The sequence below is a fragment of the Girardinichthys multiradiatus genome, chromosome 23 (assembly GCF_021462225.1).
Source record: "Girardinichthys multiradiatus isolate DD_20200921_A chromosome 23, DD_fGirMul_XY1, whole genome shotgun sequence".
NCBI classification, from domain to species: Eukaryota; Metazoa; Chordata; class Actinopteri; order Cyprinodontiformes; family Goodeidae; genus Girardinichthys; species Girardinichthys multiradiatus.
This window is the reverse complement of record NC_061815.1, coordinates 30875321-30896382: the sequence shown is the minus strand read 5'-3', so window position 1 is coordinate 30896382 and position 21062 is coordinate 30875321. Positions and strand designations below refer to the sequence as shown.

At 40.6% G+C, this 21062-nt stretch overlaps 2 protein-coding genes across 8 annotated transcripts in view; one reads left to right on the top strand and one right to left on the bottom strand.

Annotated features, from left to right (window-relative positions):
* The window catches only part of macrod1 (mono-ADP ribosylhydrolase 1), a 226039-nt gene that overhangs the window by 25045 nt on the left and 179932 nt on the right, over positions 1-21062 (top strand). The window lies entirely within an intron of this gene.
* flrt1b (fibronectin leucine rich transmembrane protein 1b) overlaps positions 7288-21062 on the bottom strand; it is a 58996-nt gene continuing 45221 nt past the window's right edge. For all 6 annotated transcript variants that reach the window (XM_047353213.1, XM_047353211.1, XM_047353209.1 and 3 more), the window contains 2 exons: positions 19349-20318; positions 7288-14094 (listed from right to left, as the gene is read on the bottom strand). In XM_047353213.1, coding sequence (XP_047209169.1) covers positions 11893-14079 — 2187 coding nt within the window. In that variant the 5' untranslated portion in view covers positions 14080-14094; positions 19349-20318 and the 3' untranslated portion in view covers positions 7288-11892. The remainder of the gene's footprint in view (positions 14095-19348; positions 20319-21062) is intronic.

Here is a 21062-nt window from a genome sequence, read left to right as displayed (position 1 = left end):
TAGTCTGGAGACAGAGGGTCCTGTCTTTGGCGCACTACTAGATAACGAGCCATCTGCCTCTGGGTTATGGGCTGGGTGGGGGTTTGGGGTGCGGCTGCACTGGGAGCTGTGGTTGTGTTTAGCCCAGTTACTGGCTTGGTCACTAAAGTGAGCTCTTATCGTAAGCTATCAAGCAGAGAAATTCAAAAATCAGAGTCTTTCAAGCACATTATCATCCAGGCTTCTACTGGTAAGTGAGGCGAGGTGGAGATTTCTTCCAATAATCCCTGTGGGAACTGAAGTATACGACGGTGAACAAACAACAAGCGCAAGTAGCTCCATAAGTGGCACCTGTAAAGTCTCTGTTGGACCTGCCAGGGAAAAAAGCCCCTCACTATTTATCTTAAACGTAGATTCAGTAGCTGTGGCACATAGCAGTGTGTGTGTGGTATGTGGTGACCTTCTCAGCAACAACTGCATCGAATCAAAACATTTTAAGAGGTACCTGTCAGTCAAACCTCCAGTGCAGAGAGATTGCCCTTTTTTCTTCTTTTCTGAGAAACTAAAAAATAAAAGTAAATCCCAGTCATGTGGTCTGTAGCCAGAGCTCCATATCTTGCCATCCTCTACAGAAAATACTAGTGAATTACCCAAAACTGCTGAACAGTTGGGTCTATTATGAGCAAGAACGGTCACATTGATTGTGGGGACAATGACTGGGGTTGCTTTTTAAGTTGCGTGCATTGCTCTAATGAAATGTGTAAGTGACCAACAACAGGCCAAAGTAATGTTTAAAGTCTCAACTCCAGTTGAAAAAGGGAACTTTTAACCATTTTACAATGCAGTGATGGTAGCTCAGACTCAGAGTCTTAACTGGAATAAGGTTCAGCAGTTTGCTCAGGTGCTGGACTCTTTTCCTCAAACTCCTCAAGTTAAAGTATGTTGGTGTCTTGTTTATGAGTGACGATAAGACGGAGCGTTAGATGCATAGAGGTATTGGGGCCTCATCTGTAGTAATGAAAGTGCTGCTCTGGTCTGTCCTGTAAAAGAAAGAGCCTTTGTGCTCAGCTGTTAATTGGCAGGATTTTCTAGATTCCAGGCCTCAGGTATATGGTCATGAGATATTGATCATGGCTGAAAGAACAAGATCCTGGAATGAAACTGATTTCATCAGCTTCCTTTATGGGACAGGCAGACCCTAGTTGACAGGGATGGATGTCAGATATTACACAGGCTTGGAAAGCAGGCCAGACAATAGAGCAGAATTCAGCCTTAGAAATAAGGTGAGGAGCTTTATCTTGCGTTATTGCTTGAGAGTAGAGCAGCTGCTCTCCTGCATCAAAAGGAGTGAGCTGAGGAGGTTCAGATATCTGATCAAGTTTCCCCCTTTACTTTCTTGTTTAGAGGTTTTCTGGGCATGTCTAACTGCGAGGAGACCCAGGGGCAGACTCAGAACTCCTTGAAAAAGTGCATTAGGATTCCCCAGAATGAGCCTGAGAGTGTCGCTGGGGAGATGGTTGCCTTCCCTGCTCTTCTGGACCTTCTTAACCTGATCTGGAATAAGTGGAAGACAGTGGATAGATAAAAACATAAATTGTGACCATAACCAGTACTCTCAATGGAGACAATTGATAAAACATCCTTAATAAGAAGCAGCTTTTCCCTGAATTCACTTTGCCTATTCTTGCCTTTTCCAACTCCATTGTTGCTTTTTATTTTTAATTATTAATATGTCTAGGCCTCAGGCTGGCTCAATATTAGTCTGGAGACTGAGGGTCCTGTCTTTGGCGCACTACTAGATAACGGGCCATCTGCCTCTGGGTTATGGGCTGGCTGGGGGTTTGGGGTGCGGCTGCACTGGGAGCCGTGGTTGTGTTTAGCCCAGTTACTGGCTTGGTTTAAAAACGAGCCCTTGTGACCTATAAGCCGATTTGGGCGACTAGAAACTTTCCACTTTCTGCTGACAAGAACTCTGGGCCAATGGATGGTGGAGGGATTACATATTTGCCACCTGATAAATGTTTTGGAGTAATTTACGCTGGTTAGTGGCATGTTTTTATTTTGTGTTTCTACAACACACAAAATCTTTTAAAATCTAAAGTTTTAAGGTAATAAAAAGGAAAAATGGGGAGGAGGCTGATGACATTCTTTATGTTAGTCATTTCCCCCCTGAGTAAAACTCTTGACACAGCTTCTAACAAAGCTGGTAGAAAAAAATCTAAGCTTTATTTAAATATAATGTTTTGCTTACTGAAGCAGAATAGTTGATCCAATCATTATTTCAAGTTAAATGTAGTTTTTTCACAGCCTGCAGCTAAATGTTGACAAAGTCAAATAATTTTTGCCCCCTAATTAACAGCAGTTCTTTGTTTCTTACTTAGTTTATATTTTGCTGTTAAGTTCAGCAAGTGGCACTGAGTTCTCCGTGTTTGTGCCGAAGCTCTGCTCTGTTCTCAGATCACTGTGTGGCATTTTTAACGCCATGAATAATTTACGGTGCCCCTGGAATTTAATTATTCATTTTTTGGGGTGTGCTGAGACGTGTCTGGTTGTGCTGAAGAAAAGGCTGAAAGTCATCGCTCCAGAGGAATCACAAGTTTCCAGCAAGGAGACGTGCCAAGGTGTCTGGGTGGTCCGGCATGTGGCCCAAGAGAGGCGGGCGGTGAGGCGGGTCGACTTCACTGATGACTGAAAGCTTCAGAAGAGGGTAATCCACTCCACATGAGTAATCCGTAAGGAGTACTCATGTGGAGTGGAGATAAAATTGAATATCCAAGAGTTTATCTTAAACTATAAGGCAAAGAAGACAATGTTATTGTATTGGTTTATTTGTCATATCCAGGGTTACACACAGTCAACAATGCAATGAAATGCTGGGGATCAGAAGAACCGTTCATGTCAATACAAAAACACAAGTACTGATGGCGTGCAATAAAAAGAATACACATCGTGCAGCAGCAATAAGCTAATAAAGTGTCATAAATGTGGTTTGGTGCAGTATTATTGTAAAGAGTTCAGTAGTCTGACAGCTTGTGGGTAATAACTGTCTTAAAGTCTTTTTGTGCATGCTGGCAGGCACCTGTACCGCCTTTTGCTGAGTGAGTGTGGTCCTCGATGATGCTGCGTGCTTTACACAGACACCGGCTGCGGTAGGTGTCCTGGATGGGGCGGGGGGGGACTGCTGCCAGTGATGACCTCTGCCATTCGCACCGCCCTCTGAAGTGCTTTCCGTCTCTGACAGGTGCAGTTTCCGTACCACATTGTGATGCAGTCTGTCAGGAGGTTCTCAATAGTGCACCTGTAGAAGTTTGTGAGGATGCTGGTTTTCATACCGAACTTCCTCAACCTTCTAAGGAAGTAGAGTCTCTGTCGGGCTTTCTTGACCACAGTGTCTGCATGTACTGCCCAGGATAAGTCCTCAGTGATGTGAACGCTGAGGAACTTGAAGCTGCTGACCTGCTCCACCTCAGCGTTATTAATATCGAGGGGGGAATGCTGGCCTTCACGCTGTCTCCTAAAGTCCACTATCATCTCCTTAGTTTTGTTAACGTTCATAGAGAGGTTATTTTACTCACTCAATGCCAGTGTGATAATGAGGGAAGTTGCATAAACAATACTTAAGGTTGTAAATGTCTTCAATATTCTTCAGTATCTTATTCTCTGTTGCCCACAAGCAAGGTTAGAAAAAAATGCAGCAGTGAACTGGCTCAAAATTAAGCAGATTGAAGTGAAAAGATGAAAGCTGCTGTAAAAGGACGATGTTGTTATGCTGGAACAGTTTCTCTGAAATGTTTCTGCCGTCCTTTTTAACTAGAGAGGTTTTTACAGTGACACTGTAGCATCTCTCCCTCTGATAGGCAGCCTGATTTATACAGCTGGCGTTGTTAAAACCTCCCAGAGGCCGTCTTAGTTCGCTCTCTGCCTTGTTTACTTCACTCATGTCCCCTCCATCCACAGCTACAAAGACCACCCCGGCTTCAAGTTTTTGTTGTTGCTGCTGTTGTGTCACATTGCTCTGAGGTGTGTGCCTGGTTTCTCTCAGTGTGTTTGTGTGAATAGAAACCTGTCAGTGTTGGTTATCCTGCTGGTTCACGGTCCTTCAGAATCACCTTTTCTCCTGTCAGTTCAGAACATGAACACAGCAAAAGCAACAATGGATTATTTTAAAATGAGTTTCTCTCTTTTGTTGCATTCTGAGGGAAAACAGTCATGGTGTGAAAAGTTAAAGCAAAGTATGAGTCAGAGTGAACACACAAAAAAAAAATGTTTTGACCAAATAAAAAAAGAGAAATTTATTTGACAGAGATGCTATCTTGAGTCAGAGGCCATGGTGACCACAAGCAAGAGGAAAAATCAAAGTCACACTGAGTCTTGGGCAAAAAAATAAAAATCATCACTCCACTTTGGCTTAGATTTTTAGTTTGTTGAAAGAATTCACCAACAGCCACAGTGCTGGGAGTTACTCTAACAGGGTTTCTACGTGGTCATGTAGAGTGTGGAATACAAATTTATCATCATCCAGGTCTGGATGAGCATTGGGAAACATGTTTCCAGACTTTAATCTTTAGTGTGTTGTCAAAGCGATATAAATCTGAATTTCTATTAAGAAAAAAAAAAGATTAATTTCTATTTAAATGCGTCATTTATTTTTGATTTGCCACAACTTGAGTTTTTATCAACCTAATTTACAATTTAGTTTTTTTGTTTTGTTTCTGCCTGAGGAACCTATAGAAGATGCAAATTTATAAAAATATCCAACCATCCATCCATCCATCCATCCATCCATCCATCTTGAGAAATGGTAATTGCAAGCAATTTAACTCAAAAAGTGAAGCTCATATCAAGATTCACTAAGCATACAGTGAATTATTAGTTATTTTATTTATTAGTATTTTTTTCTGTTAATTAAAAAAATTGCCTCAGAGCAAATATAGGCTAAACATCTGTTTCATAAAAATAAGAATATTTCAAAATGCAATCAGTTCCTGGTCGGGGATCCTTGTGCATTATTATTGCATCAATAAAACGTGGCATGGAGGTAATCACCCTGTTTCTCTGCTTAGCTAAAGGAAGCCCATGCTGCTTTAATAGTGGCCTTCAGCTCGTCTGCATTGTTGGATTTTGTGTTTCTCTTCTTTCTCTTGACAATACTGCTAAGATTTGCTATGGGTTTCGGTCAGGTGAGTTTACAGACCAATACAAATTGTGATGCCATGGTCATCAAAGTATGTATCGGTACTTTTAGCAGTGTGTCCAGGGGCCAAGTCCTGTAGGAAAATGAAACCAGCATCTCCATAACGTTTGTCATCGGAGGGATGCATTAAGTGTTTTTCAATTTCCGGTTAGATGGCTGCCTTGACTTTGGACCTGATAAAACTCAGTGAACCAGCACCAGCAGATGACATGGATCCTCAGGCTAACACTTACTGGAAACTATACGCTGGACTTCCCAAACTCTTGAATAGAATTTACTTTTCAAGTCTGATGTTATCTGTTGTATCTTTGCATCTTTCCATTCCATGCTTCTTCCTTCCACTTAACTTTCCATTAGAATGCTTGGCTGCAGCACTCTATGACGACCCAGTTTCTTTAGCCTTACCTTTTGTGGCATACCCTTGTTGTAGGGTGTCAAGCAGCATTTGCTGGACAACTGTCTAGTCAGGAGTCTTACTCCATGATAGTGTTTCATAAAATCTTTGTTTATTGGTCTTATGTGATGTTGTAATTTTTGGTTTTTAATAAGCTGCAAGTCATAATCATCAAAATTAACAGAAATAAAATGCTTAACTTACATTTGTGTGTGTAAATTACCTAAAGGGGTTTCACTTTTTTAGTTCAAATTATTAAAAGATAGAATTGTTTAAATTATATTCTTGGAAAATACCTCTTTCCCCACTCATGAATCAGATGCCAACTTTAGTATTGTGTTGTTTTATGGTATCCAGTAAAAATCTACAAATCTGAGTCTAAAAAACGTTAAATATTGAACATAGAAAAATGCTTAGTTTTATTCATGTGCCTGTTTGTTTAGTCCACTTGTTGTTTTTAACTGTTTTTCATCTGTGCTCTACCCTAGACTACTGCCATTTAAATTCAAAGTCTGAAAGAAATACAAATGTGTGATCAGTCTTGCAGGTTTGTCTGAGGGATACCTGCAATTTGTGGGAAAATTTCCATTCAAACTAACCGTGAAAATAGACCCGGAGCAAGGATTTGTTTGACCACGCCAAAACAAACGCATTTAGGGGGAATAAATTGACCTTTAACTAAATAGGCCTATAATGCATGCAAACACTGGAGGGTTTGCTACAGTGCAGCCTTAAATCACCCTTCACAACACTGCGGTGCAGAAAACACAAAGTTAAACTGTTCTCCTGCAAATCAGTGGCCCAATTTGTCACAAGCAAAGAGGCGACACACGGAGAATGAAAAGGGTTTAAAAGGAAAACAGTAAAACGTGACACTTTGCTGTTGTGCTTCAGCAACAGTCTTTCTCCTGGATTAGATATTTTAAGAAAAGTGATGTGTTAGTAGATGTAACTTAATGGAAGGCTTCTCCTATGATCTCATATGTTGCAGCGTAAGGTTAAACTTCAGACCGAAACGACACACACGCCTGTCTCTGGGTGTGCATTATGTTTGTTGGGTGTAAGTTAGAAAAATTAAGCTGGAGGGCCTTACACTAGATAATGGACTTTGACAGTAAAATAAAAAAAAGCCTGCCAGTGACTGATGAAGTCTCAGGCCTTTGTAGTTAGGAGCACAGAAACAGTCATACAGTGAGCTTTAAAATACAAACGTATAATAATTAGACATCATTCAGTCTGTCAGCTCTCTCAGACATCAAGTTTTCTCTTTCTGTACACTGTGTGTTTCTTTCTCTAACACCCATCACAAGCAGCAAGTCAAATATGGACACTTACACTCTTGCGTTCATTATATTGATCCATGCTTACACAAGCATTAGCACTCACTTAGAATGAGAGGCATGTTTTCACCCAAACATAGAAGAGCAGCGCATCCTCACCTCTTTAAAACATACAACATTCACGCAGACTTCTCCGCTCTGGGCTGGCTGATGCCTCTAAATTGAATCATAACGCCGCTGATGTATTCATCCAGTGTGTGTGATTTAACAAGGCCCATGCCAACTCGTTGTGAATCATATTAATAATCTCAGCCTCACATTGATTTTCCTTTATTTCTTGTGTGTCTTTAGGTGCTTTATTTGGACTTTTGTTGTTGGTTTGATGGACCCCCACTCCTTTCATGCAAACACACACACAGAAAAAAAACACATAGAACTGCTTTTCCTCTCACAAGTCTTTATTCATCCGCGTAGAAAAACACACGACAGACCAATAAATGAAACAGCGTTTTGCACTCGGTTTTGTCTATACATAAGAGTGTTTTCAGTATCACATCTGAGGAGATTTTTAAAGGAAAGATTTTCTAGAAAGAATGAATGGTAGCTTTACTGCTCTTTCAAAAACTGAATTTAAAAAAGTAAAAAACAAATACAATTCTAAAGAAATGAAAGAAAATACACACCAGAGTGCCTGGATTATCATCGGTACACAGTAACACAAGAAGGAAAATCAGCAGAGTACAACCAAAAGAAAACAGGAACAGGTTTCAACACTAAAGTGCTCTTTCTAAATTTCCCTTCTACATCCCAACCCCTCTCTATCCTTCTCCTTCATCTGAAAATCTGGCAATGGTTTAAATTTGATCTTCCATCAAAGTTCCTTCCGCATTTGTATCTGTTGGTGGGGTCAGTGAAAGGCAGTCAGAGAGCAGGTGCTGCTTTTTTGTGGCTGTGTTTGCATTATTATTATTATTATTATTATTATTGAGAGTGCATTGACAGTAAAGCAGTCGGGCTGTTAATAGATCCTGTGTCAATGCAGAGCTAGAGACATAAAGCTGGACATCCAAACAAATGTCAACAAATGTTTCACTGTCAGCAATTTATCAGCTTATCTTAAATAATTTAGCTTAAAAAACTGATTTCAATGCTTTAGCTTGAAGAATTAAAGTTAAAATGGTTCATGTTGGTGACTTGATAAGAATAAAAGTCCTTGATGCTGCGATTTCATGTTTGAGTTATCTCAGCTGATTGTTAAAACAAAACATCTAAGCAGAGTGTATACAAGGACACACAACAATTTTTTTTCCAACATTTTCCTGCTTTAGTTCAATTAGGATAACCAAAATAATTCCTATTTGCTAAATGCCAGAATAATGAAATAGATTTTTTTTATTAATTTATTTTAAAGACAGACATTTACCTACACTAACACTTCTTATCTGTTTGTTCACAACATTTGAGTTAAATAGAAACAGACCTGTCCAACAGCTGCCTCCTCATGGAAAATCAAAGGAAATCAGTTAAAATATTAGGAAGATAATTATGGACCTCCACAAATCTCAATAATCGTCAACCTCAGGTACAATTTCCAGAGGCCTGAAGGTGCCACGTTCATCTGTTCAAACAATTATATGCAAATAAAAGGACCATAAAGATATCCATCTATTATACCTATCAGGAAGGAGATGAGTTCTGTGTCTGGGAGTCCTGTACTGACAGGAAGAAGCCATTACTCCAAAACGAACATAAAACCCAGGTTACACTTTGCAGATGCACTCAGGGGACAACAACCTTTATTTTTTGAGATATGTCGTCTGAAATTAAAACTGAGGCTTTTGGGCCATAGTAATCATTGTTACATTTAGATTAAAAAATGTGATGTTTGAAAGCTTCAGAAGAGTATCCCAACTGAAAGCAATGGGAATGGCAGCATCATGTTGCCTGGGTGTTTTACTGCAGGAGGGACTGGTGCACTTCACAGAACAGATGGCATAATGAGGGAAATATTATGTGGAAATATTGGAGAAACATCTCAAGACGTCATCCAGAAAGCTTGGGCACAAATGTTTGTTCTAAATGAATAGTGACTCTAAGTGGCTTAAGGACAACAAAGTCAATGTTTAGAAGTGGCCACCACAAATCCCTGATCTCAGCCCCATAGAAAATTAGCGGGCAGCACTGAAAAGGTGTGTAACAGTAATGCGGAAATCAGTCCTGTCTCTGACTCAGAACCTCACCAGTTCTGTCAGGAGGAACGGCCCTAAATTCCAGGAAACTGGATAATCAAAATATTTTATGTGTTATGCTGTTTAAAGGCAATTCTAACAAGTACTAAGGATGTATGTAAACTTCAGACTTAGAAAAAAAGTATTAAAAAAGTTCTGTAAAAAGACAAATAATTCTGAAATCAAATATACATAAATAACTTCGGCATCAATTACTGACCTAAAAAAGAGAACGTTTATTCTGATTCACTGTGAGAGAATAATGTGTCTTGATTTATACAGTTTATGTAAACCTTATATCTGAGCATTACAGAAACCTAAAGTCACAGGTAGCTTTTTAAAAATATATTTTTGTCTGTGAAAAGACTAAAGAGGCCAAAGCTCACGACTAGGAAGTTGAACAGAACATCAATTTGGTATTTTTAATTATAAAATTGACTCCAGTGATTAAAGCTCTATAAAGCTTTATGTTTTGTGCCTGTGACATCAACTATTTAAAAATGATGAAGAAAAGAGCTTCAAAGTTCAAACAGCCTGTAAAAATTGTTGTTCAAGATCAGTGATCTTAGCTTTAAACAGATACTACCTAAAAGGTGCACTTAGAAATGTTTGAGGAGCCAAGAACAAGTGATGGTGACTACTTCTGAAGTCCAAGCTTAGATCTGGAGATTACTTTAAACCCAAACGAATCCATGTTCCACCAACAAGTCGAAACACCTATAGGTTTTATCAGTTTTTGTTCACAGTGACAAAGCTTATTACTATTAGCAGTGTGTACTTTCATCCACTCAAACACTAACAGACAATGTTCAATAGTGTATGTGCGTGAAAGATTTAATGAGATACAAATGGCCTGAAGGTGCAAATAAACCTCTAACTCCTACATGGCAGCCATATTTGAGATCAGGATGTGAATGAGAAACTCCAGTTTTTCCTTCTTTGAATTCTAATTTTAGGAGGCCTTTGTGTTTATTTTTCCAACATGAATTTTGAACATTTCTAATTCAAACATGCAGTGCTAATAGGTGTGTTTTCATTTCTTCTTTTTTTATGACAAACCCAACAAACTAAAAAAGTCCAAATCTGTTTCTGATGTCAACTTCGTTTAGAGAGGTGCTGCTTTTTTATATAAAATGTTGAACCATGGTACTAGATGAACCAAAATTACTGTAGTTTTATGTGGGACCAGACTTTAGAAGAACACATAAATATCAGAATGCAAAATCACATTTAACATGATAGATATTTTTCTATTAGTATGTTCCCCCAAACAATAAAATTATATAAAAAAACCTTCTTTAATCAACCTCAAGTTGTATAATATGTGTAATAAGAGCTCAGTCTTCATATTATCCTCCACAAAAAGTATCTGCTTTGCCAAGTTATTTCCAAATAAAAAGGTTTGTCCTTCCTCTTGAAGATTAATGAGTTACTATTATAAGTTGCACGATCGGTTTCTTTCATTACTGTTGAAAGGATAATTTAATAAGACCAAGCCGAATTAAAAACTGGGTTAATGCTGTTCTCCTTAATTCAGAGTTTTTTTATTCGTATTGTTTGCTTGGAGAATATTTTGCCTTTTGTTTGTCTTGCCTCTTCCTTGCTTCGTTTTATTTATTGAAATGTTCTTAACTCTATAAATCAAACACAGTTCAATCAAGCTTTTGACAAAATCATGCAGTCTTTTATCACTCATATTTGTTGGAAGCAGTGGCCACGCTGTGGGCGAAATTTCATCCATTTTTTAAGATGAAGAATTCACATTATTCCAGTTGTCAGCCCTCTTCCCCTCGATCTTCTTTTCCTTTTGTCCTCTTTTTTGCCTCCTGCCGCTTCATTGGTCACACGCCCTTTTTAACTTAACTCCTGTTTCTTTCTTCTTGTTCCTCGCTCTTTGCCAAAAGCAAGCCACCTCTCTGAGAGACTGCACCCACCCAAACAGCAACCCTTTCTGTTTTCCCCCTCGTTGTCTTTTATCTTCTTTCCTCCATCCACCCATCAATCCATCACCCCCCCACACACACACTTTCCCTCTCTCTTTCCCTCTCATTAGTCTACCCATGCTGTGGTTTGTGTCTCCCGTCTCTGTCAGAGCTGTTATCACTGCTGTCAGCTCCCTTGGCGAGAACAAAGTCGTCCTCTGCTCACAGCACCACAAAAGACACGAGAGGAATAAAAGAAAAAGAGCTTCAGCTTCTAAAAGAAAGGAAAAAACTAAACAAGAGGTGGAAAGATGGAAAAATTAAGAAGGGGGGAGTAAACCGGAGGAAAGAAGGGAGCTAGGAACACATCTTTTCATGTCAGCCATGATGCATTGTCATCTGTGGGTTATAACAACCATTGATTTCTCCTTTCTGTCATCTGTTTTATCTATACAGCACAGAGCTTACAGTTGGAAGGAAGATATGAGCCCTATCTCTATACACATCAAGTGCCCTTTCCTCATAATATAAATATATCTCCTGCTAAATCAGCTAAGCCTAGTATATCAACCTCAAATAAGTTACCTTGTATTATTATGAGCTGAGAAGAGCAGTAGGTTTGAAAGACACTGAGATTTCCAAAGGAGGAAACATAACCATTTAGAACAATAAGCAATGCTGAGAGAAGAGCCTAATGTATTCTGTAGGGTACCGCAAAAGAGTATAGTGGGACTCTTACTTCTGCCGCTCATTAACATTGTCCTATCATCATCATCTACTAAGCAAACCAATCAGAATCGAACCATCAGAGGCACAGAGGGTACTTTGGAAACCAAGGGCAAAATGCCACCAGCCAACAAGGACTCTGGTAGCTCAGGGAGTGTGCCTTGCATCATCACGTGTAGGCATAATCTATGTCAGGGATGCCACCCTCTCTGTAGCCACGGTTAGTACCATAAGTAACATGATGGTGGCTGGCTTGGCTGAGGATGGTACCGTTGAGACTGCCAGCTCCATGGCTGCTCCGGTAGGTCCCGTTAGCTTGGGAGGAAGAGGAGGAGGAAGAAGGGAAAATGGTGTGGATATAGGTAACATCCTCCAGCTTAGGCTGCAGGGACTGATGGGCCATAGCTGTCATCTGAAACCCTGCAGGAGGGGCCCTGATCTCTAGGATGGAAGTGTCTTTCTTGGTGCCTGACTCTACATAGTCATCATAATGCTTCCCACCCCGGCCTCTGTTGTATGAGCCTGAGTCCCCAGACATGTAACCTGATCTCTGTCCATACCAGCAGAAGATAGCAAAGATTAAGAGCAAGCTCACCAATGCAGTGGCTCCTCCTATTATTCCAGCTAATGGCAGAGCTGTTAGCTCAGAGTCCTGTCCCTCGTTATCTTCACCCTGCCCTCCAGAGCTGACATCTCCAGTCTCTATTTGAGCACAGGCTGGAGCTGAGTCTTTACTGTCTGTGTCAATGCTGCTAGCTCGAGATGAACCCATACTGGATCCCCCAAAAGAGGCCTCCTGTCGTAGTGGCAGAAGGCATATGAGGTAACGGGAACGTGGAGTGAGCTGGGTAAGGAGATACTGCCTCCTCTCTCCAGGAACCAAAGTCTCTGTCATTGAGCCAAGTGCTGCACTGCTTCCCATTCTTAGCCATGACAGACGGAAGGAGGGCGCTGGCTGTGGGTACAGCCAACTCACAAGGACACTGTCCGAAGAGAGAGGTTTAACAGTCAGCTCTAAGGCCTCTCCAGATACTTGTCCACCTTCCCCTGGAGGCAGGGGCATAATGAGGCCAGGCCGTTTAGGCCGCAGAATGAAGAGAGAACCTTGTGTAGGGACCAACAGAGGGGGAGTAGTGGTGCTCCCATGAGACACTACTTGACTCTCTCCAACATCATCTTCACCTCCTCTATCTTTCTCTACTGGGTTTACCACTTCTCCAGGACTAGAACCTGCAGGAGAGCCTTCACACTGCTCCATCAATGATGTTAGATCTCTGAGTGACTGGCCCCGTACAGAATCAGGCCCCTGACAGATGAGGCCTCTGACTGTCACTGCTGACCCACGTCCATGCAGCCAGGAATGAAGCCAGTGAAGGTTGCAACCACAGTACCAGGGGTTCCCTCGCAGCAGCAGCAGCTCCATACTTTCTGTGTCTCTCAGAATTCCTCGAGGCAGACTTGTCAGATTGTTTCCTGACAAGTCCAGCCTCTGTAGACGCTTCATCCCGTCCAGCGTTGCCCTTGGTATGTGGGTCATCCCGTTGTCTTGCAAGTGTAGTCGTATCAGGTGAGCTGAAGGGAGGTTGACCGGTGGAGACTGCAGAGCGTTTCTGACTAGAGACAGCTCCGTCAGGTTGGATAGACGAGAAAAGGTATCGTCTGCGATGCGTGTGTTGGCTAGCAGGTTTCCATCCAGGACCAGACGTCGCAAGGAGGAGAGACCGCGGAAAGCATGCGTTGGGATTGTACTAATCCTGTTGTCATCCAGTCGCAACTCTTCCAGTGATGCCGGAAGGCCTGCGGGGATGCTTGATAGGTGATTCCGAGACAGAAACAGTAGTCGAAGCCTCGGAGTCCCAGAAAAAGCTCGATCCTGGATGCTAACTGTGGATATTGAGTTATCATCCAGGTGTAAACGTTCTAGTAATGGTAACTTGGCCAAAGCTGATCGCGGTAACGTTCGTATATTATTATCCTGCAAATGGAGCTCCCTTAAGGAGGGTGGAAGGTGTATCGGAAACTCATCCAGCTGGTTGGCGTATAGGTAGATCACTCGTATAGAAGTGCTGCGTTCCAATGACTGTGGCAGCCCGGCGTTGCTCAGCCGGTTGCTCTGTAAGTAGAGGATAGCAGCAGTTAATGGCAGTGGAGGGATTATGCTCAGGCCACGGTCGTTGCAGTAGACAAAGCCCTCATCACAGCGGCACACGGAGGGACAAACAATGCCCTCATCTCCCTCGCCTGTCTCCATGGCGATTGCAGCTGCTGCCAGCTCCAGCACCTCAGCCAATAAGGTGAGGACCAGGAGGAGGAGAAATAGCCAATCGCGAAGCTCGGCAAGACTTTCAGCTGCCATGTTGGTGCACAGCTCCTAACCAAAAAAGAAAGGAAAAACTAGATTAATACAAGGATATGTCAATCACTCTAAAGCCAAAGGGGTACTGACATATTACTTTTAAATAAAAAGAAAACTGGACAGTTGAACAGTTCTGTAAGATGCTCAATTTTGAAATTTTCACCTGCTGGCAAAAGTGAAGACTTTTATCTCAAGAGTTAAAAAGAGTTTGATGCCCTGAAGAGAAACTGTCCAGTATTATATGGGTCAGAGCGACCAAGCAGAAGACAAAGTGACATTTAGATCCAGTGAGTGCAACGAGGGGTAGGTTGACCGGCGATAAAGATTATAAGAATCAGAGAAAGCAAAGAGACAACAGAAATGGAGAAAATTGGACAGTGACAGTTGAAATGGGGGAAAATAAGTGAAGAAGGCTTTATTTCCTGGGAGGTTAACAGAATTGGAGCGAGGGACACGAAGATAAAATGGAGAATAGATCAGGGAGAAAGAGATTAGATTAATTGGCTGTAGTGCAGTTGATGTATCTGAAAACAACACAAGTATCAAAGTTGCTGTGACAGCGTTAGATCTCACCCTGGCAGGATAATAACTCAACAGAGAAACATCATTTCACTGATTTCTGAAGGTTTACTCAGATGCATGATGTGTGTGTTTCAGGTCATGACCACTTGGTGAACTGCTTACACAAATAAATAAACATACCGAGCACTAAGTGTATAATACATGTTTTAATCTTGCAGTTCATGTTCGTAAAATATAAATTATTCAGGACCTATGGGATCTTCCTTGTTTTATCCAGAGAAACAATAATAGAGGGCTCTAAAAAAGTTTTGCCCCCCTTATAGATTTCTGCTGTTTTTGATTTATGTTACAAATAAATGTTTCAGATCGTGAAACAACTTTTAATTTCAGACAAAGATAAACTGCATAAATACAAAATGTAGTTTTCAGAGGGGAAAAAAGCTATCCAGACCAATTTGGCCCTATCTAAAAAAGTAGCTGCTCCCCAAACCTCATAACTGGTGGTTTGACCTTTAATGGCAACTACTGCCATCAGGTATAAAATTACGTTGTGTCTTTTATTCGTTATTATTTATTTATTTATTTATAGTTTTATCAATTATGAATAACCTGTTTTTGGTCATGCCAGAACATTTCAATCCGATATAAGTTTGGAGATTGACTAGGCCACTTGAAAACCTTATTTTGTTTAGATTTTTATTTTCTTTTTTAAGCAGTATTGGACTTGCTACTGTGCTTTGGATCATTGTCCTGCTTTTAACCCAAGTTGGCTTGAGTTTAAGGTCAGAAACCAATGGCCTGACATCTCCTTTAGGATTTTCTGATATAGCAGGATTATGGTTCCATTAATGCACCAAATAGTCCAGGTCCTGAAAAAGTAAAACTGTCCCAGACATCACACTACCACCACCATGTGTAATTATTGTTAATTTTATTTCCGAAAGCTGAATTAGTTTTAGGCCATTTGTAACATGACACACGCCTTCCAAAATGTTCCACTGTTGTCTCGTCACTTCCTGAATATTTTCCCAAACATTCTGCAGATCATCAAGATATTTTTGGTAAATCTGAGACAGACCTTTGTGTTCTCTTTGGACATCTGTGGTTTTAACCTTGGAGCTGTCCAATGGATGCTCTTTTTTGCCTTGTCTCTTTCTTATTGTTGAATCAGGCAGAGCTTTAGATCTTCATCTGGGCTCTATTTTGACCTCCTGGATGAGTCATCAAAACACTCTTGGAGTCATTTTAGTAGGCCGTCGACCTTTGGAATGGTTTCCCACTGTTCCATGTTTGCTCTATTTGTTGATAATAACTGTGACTGTGGTTCACTGGACTTAAACAGTTAATATTAGCTTTGTAAACCTTTCCAGACTAATAGAGGACAGGTCTGGCAGTGATCAGACCTGGGTGTAGCTAGTGTGGTTACTTTTTCACATAGGTCCAGGGTGATATATAGCTTTTTCCCCTTAATAGATAAAATCATCAGCTGAAAACTGCACACTGTATTCACTCATGTTATTTTTGTCTTATATATTTAAATTTCTTCAATGATCTGAAACATTTAAAGGTGAGAAAACGCCTAAGTTTTCATTTCACGGTATTTCATTTGGTCAATATTTTATGTTTCCCAAAAAGAATCCATGGATTAAATTTAATAGCCTAATTTGTTTAATACAAATAAAATGTTTGTGCTTTCACCTTAATCTATCTGTGCAATTGGAGTAATGTACAGTAACAACATTTGTAGAATTACATTTAACCAATAAACCCTTTGTCTTTTGGGTAGCCTCAGGCTGGGACATGTCCCCTGATGTGAAAGTGCTCACATGATTTGACAGCACATTTGATAAACAAATCATCCAAAGGCAAGTTTTTTTCCCTTTCCCCCCCCTCTGTACACACACATGTGTGTTCGTGCATGAACTCTGTGCTCGATGCAAAATTGCCCCTCGGCTGCAGTCAAAATCCATGCAAAGCAAACAAGAGATGGCGACAATAGAAGAAATGAAGAGGTTGGAATGGGGTGAGGAGACAGATGGAGACTTGGACAGTCAGTCAGGGGAGGAGAGGGGAAATGAGTTCCTGGCAGTGAAGACTGAAGTTGGTATCAGCTGAGTTCGCTGCAGAAAGAAGAATGGATCCAATCCCTGACTGGGTGTTGTTTTCTCTGTTAGATAGGTGTAAAAATAGCTGTGTTTGGTACTTTTATATGCCGTCTCCATGTGACAATGTGACAGAGATCTGTATCTACAACAACCAGCTCCTGTCTCAGCCTGACACGGGATTAGATACATCAGGGCGAAAAAGTGTGTGTGCCACAGAATTTGGCATGAACCCTGGCTTGATTTTCTCCTTTCATAATCTTATTTTTAGCTCAGATCTGTGTTTGGAAGACAGAAAAAGGTATAGCAGATATACGCATCCACATAAAGGCAGTGTAAAGGTAGGAGCTGAGACCAGATTGGGATGCTCTATGAATATCAACTAGCATATGTTTCACTGCCACAACATTCCCACTTCCGTCTCATAAAAATCCTGTTGGCAGCACCTTGTTTGTGTGTTTTCGCCCACATCCCAAAGTTTCAAATCGACATGTTGCTTTAATGATCTTGAGATTTTCTGTCCTACGCCATCCCTTGTTCGATCTTTTGCTGTCTCATCTCTCTGCGTCTTTATCTTTTACACCATCTACCTCTCCCATCCGCACGCCTTTCCTTCATGACCTGTCATTAAATCCACTTTAAGGTTTGTTTACAGAAGGATCATTGTCCTCTTTTCCACTGTCTCTATCTTCTTCTAATCTTCTTTTATCGTTTCCTCTCCAGTTGTTTGTTGATTCCTACACACTGAGATTGGATCAATCAGATGGAGCTTAGTCTCCCTGCCTACAACTTCTCAGCTCCTCTCCGCCTTGACAACAGAGATCTCCTTTTCCATTCAGATGCAGCAGGCCACCTCCTTTTCTTTCCCCTACTCCCTCCTTCTCTTTCTCACTCCTCAACCTTATCTTTGTTGACGAGATTGACTGATCAGAGTTTCTGCTTCTCCAATTTTGTGATGCTCCAACCTGCCGAAACCGATTATAGCTGATACTCTTTAAGAACTATAAATGACAAGTTTCAAAGCATATTTTGTCTACTTTCTGCATTCATTGAAATCTGTCTGATAGTAAAATGCCTATGGTAAAATAGATCCATTCAAAAATAAATAAAAGTTGTGTCCAGTCTAAAATTTGTAAGAAAAATAAATCTGATTTCAAACTGCAAATTACATCAGTTTTTTTTTGCTTCCTTGTCCAAATGTTAAATGTTTCAGATAGTCAAACTAATTTTAATGTCAGACCAAGATAATCTGAGAAAATACAAAATGCAGTTTCATTACTGTTTCATTTATTGAGTGAAGAAAAAAAACTATTCGTGGTCATATTTGGTCATATTTGCAAAGGTAATTTCCCCCCTTGGTAAATCATGAATTTACCAAGTTTTTGTTTCAGTTTCACTAGCCACACACATCCCTGACCACTGCCTGACCTCATGAATCAAGAAATCATTCAAACTGAACCTGTCTGACAGCATGAAGTTGGCTAAAGGGTTTCATCATCAGCCTAGAATGGGTTACAAAGGTTTTGGGACTCCAGTGGAAGCAATTATCCATAAATAGGGAAAACATGGAAAATTGATTAACCTTTTTGGTGTGACCTTTGTACTGAAAGTACTTTGAAGATTTACAGTGAAGGTCACAAAAGAGCCAAGAACATCAGCACGGGCCTTAACAGAGGCAAGTGAAGCCCCAGTTAAGGCCAGTGTTCATAATTTAATAATGGTAAAGAGACTGGGAAACTTGGACCACTTGCTGTAATTGACAGAATCGTGAATTCGGTTTATTGCTAGAAAATCCTAAAGGAGAATGTTGGCAGCCAGACAATGATCTAAACCACAACAAAAGTCGACACTTGAATGGATTAAAACAATTGAGGTTTGGAGTGGCCTAGTCAAAGTCCAGACCTAAATCTATTTATTCAGGAAAATCCTCTGATTTCCACTACAGCAATGTAAGACTCATTACCAGCAGTCACAAACACAAGAATAGCAAAACCAGTTATTGGGTTTAGGGTGCAATTACTTTCTTACTCTGAGCCAGGTTGGTTTGTATAAGTGTTTTTTTTCCGTAATAAATAAAATCATAATTTAAAAACTGCTCCTCCTTGTTTGTAGCAGCCAGATGGCCGACATGCCTTCATAGAAAATAGTTTCCTTTTTGGAATCGTCTTCCTCCTTTTGTTCTTCCTGTTACTTTATTTTTAAACACCTCACCTTACTGAAAATGGCTAACTTTGAGTCATTTTCACTCATTTACAACGTCCACACTGAAGAGTGTTGTCAGTGTGACCTAATGCTGCTTAGGTTCAGTGTTCTTACTGACTGATGGCAACAGAGATCACATTCTTAGATTCCAGTCGGCCAAACATCGATTAGGGTTAGTGGAGCATAAAATCAATCGGTTTCTCGGCGCACCTCTACTTTTTGCCTTAATGTGTGCCAGCCAACACCAAACAGTTAAAACAGGTTCTAAGAAAGGTCACCCTTGAAGTACTCAAGCTTTGTGTGTCATTGTATTTTTTTTTTCTTATCCTGTAGCAGAAAATGACCCGTAAGTGTAGTGAATCTCAATGTGATGAAAGCACAGCGAAGACGTGTGTGTAAAAGGTCTGATCGACTCAGTGTGTGATTGCCGAGGGCTTTCTAACCTGCTCAGTTTCTGTGCCTTTCACGTCCGCCGCAGCTTTGTTTTTCCTGTGTCGGGGATTTGAGGAGAGGAGTATTAGAGTGTCTGTGCGTGTGATTGAGGATGTTGCTTTGGATCTCTCTGTGTTAGCACAGTTTCACAGTCTTCTTTGAATCGCTCAGAAGTATAGCCTCTTTCCTTCAGGCTGCTGAATCTTCCTCAGCTTGGGTGAATTAAAATAGGGATGATGATAGCCTGTACTCCAGGGCTCCACAAGCAGCAACACCAGCATGGCTCAAAGCCGCCACGGCGTCCACATTTGTGTGTGTTGGGTGGGTGTTAGTCCTCCTGCCAAGCTTGTTCTCTCTTCCTGGGTATGGAGCTTTCAGGCCTGCCAACCTAAGTCATCTTCATTGAGTGTCCAGAGGTTTAATTCTGAAACCACCCCTCCACACCCAAATGCTACAGTTGGACGGGCAGGCAGTCAGAAGACAGCTGAGAGCTTAAGGATCCTTCTTGGAAGTCAAAAGCAATCCTGGATCCTCATGCAAGCACTAGGTCATGCAAGAAAGTATTGTGCTGGGCTACACTCGCTTTGAAAAGGCTGGTAGTGATTTTATTTGTTGAGCAGCGGGGACAGAGATGGGAAGAAACATCAAAAAGTCCTCAAATGAGAAAATCTGATCTCTTCTTTAGGTTTCACAATCACAATTATTACAACATAAACGTCACAGTTTGGCAGTTATAATTAAAATGTCCAGAGGGTACGATGGACAGAGCTTCCTCTGCTGTCCCTCAGTATCAGTCCAACTGTCCTCTGTTAAATCTGTAAACGCTTTCTCAGTTGTTCGCACAGATCTTCTGCAATCCAGAGGATATTCACTGCTGTATACGGTCTACTTTGAGCAGCGATGGTATGGAGCCTGGTAGAATAGATAGTCTTTGAAAATCCTTCACTTCAGCCGATCAGCCACTGGTTAGAAGTCATTCATCTGAAAGGCAGAGCAGATAAGAAAATAAATTAGAATTTATGCAGATATGAAGGAAATAAGGCTAAAGGATAAGCATTAGTTTTACTTATATTTGTAATTTATACTTTTTGTTGTTTAGTTATCGATTTATTTAATTCATTTATTATAATAATAATAGTAATAATAAAACAAATTACAATTCAACTGCCTACAAAAATAAACCAAAAAAACCTTAAAGCAACAAATAATTCAACTTTCAACAACAACCCACTTACCATGACTTCCTTTTCATTTATGATTATTTATAGAAATTTATTCATTACATGAAAATGAACAAATGTGTTTGACAAGTTTCTCACTCAAACAGGACTTCCAGCACAGGTATAATTATTATTATTAATATTTATTCATTTGTGTTTTGCCTGGTAGCTGAGTTTGACGGATTATGCAGTGTTATCTCTACCAGCATTATCTCTGTTCAAGCCTCCCCCAAACTGACTTTGGGGCAGAGTTGGGGGCAGCTGCAGCATAGATGAAAGGTCTATCATTCAGCTACAGTCAATTAAAAATCACTGATTAACTTATGAAATGAACCATAAAAGCCATTATCCACCTGAGAGAGCAAGGCTTTACAGTGTTTGCCATCACTGATTTATCTGCAGAAAGGCTACCATTATGATTTACTTTAAAACTTTTGCCACTGCTGACTAGTGAACCCTGTCCCACCCTGTGTTTCAATGCATGGCAAGGTCATGTTTGCTGCAC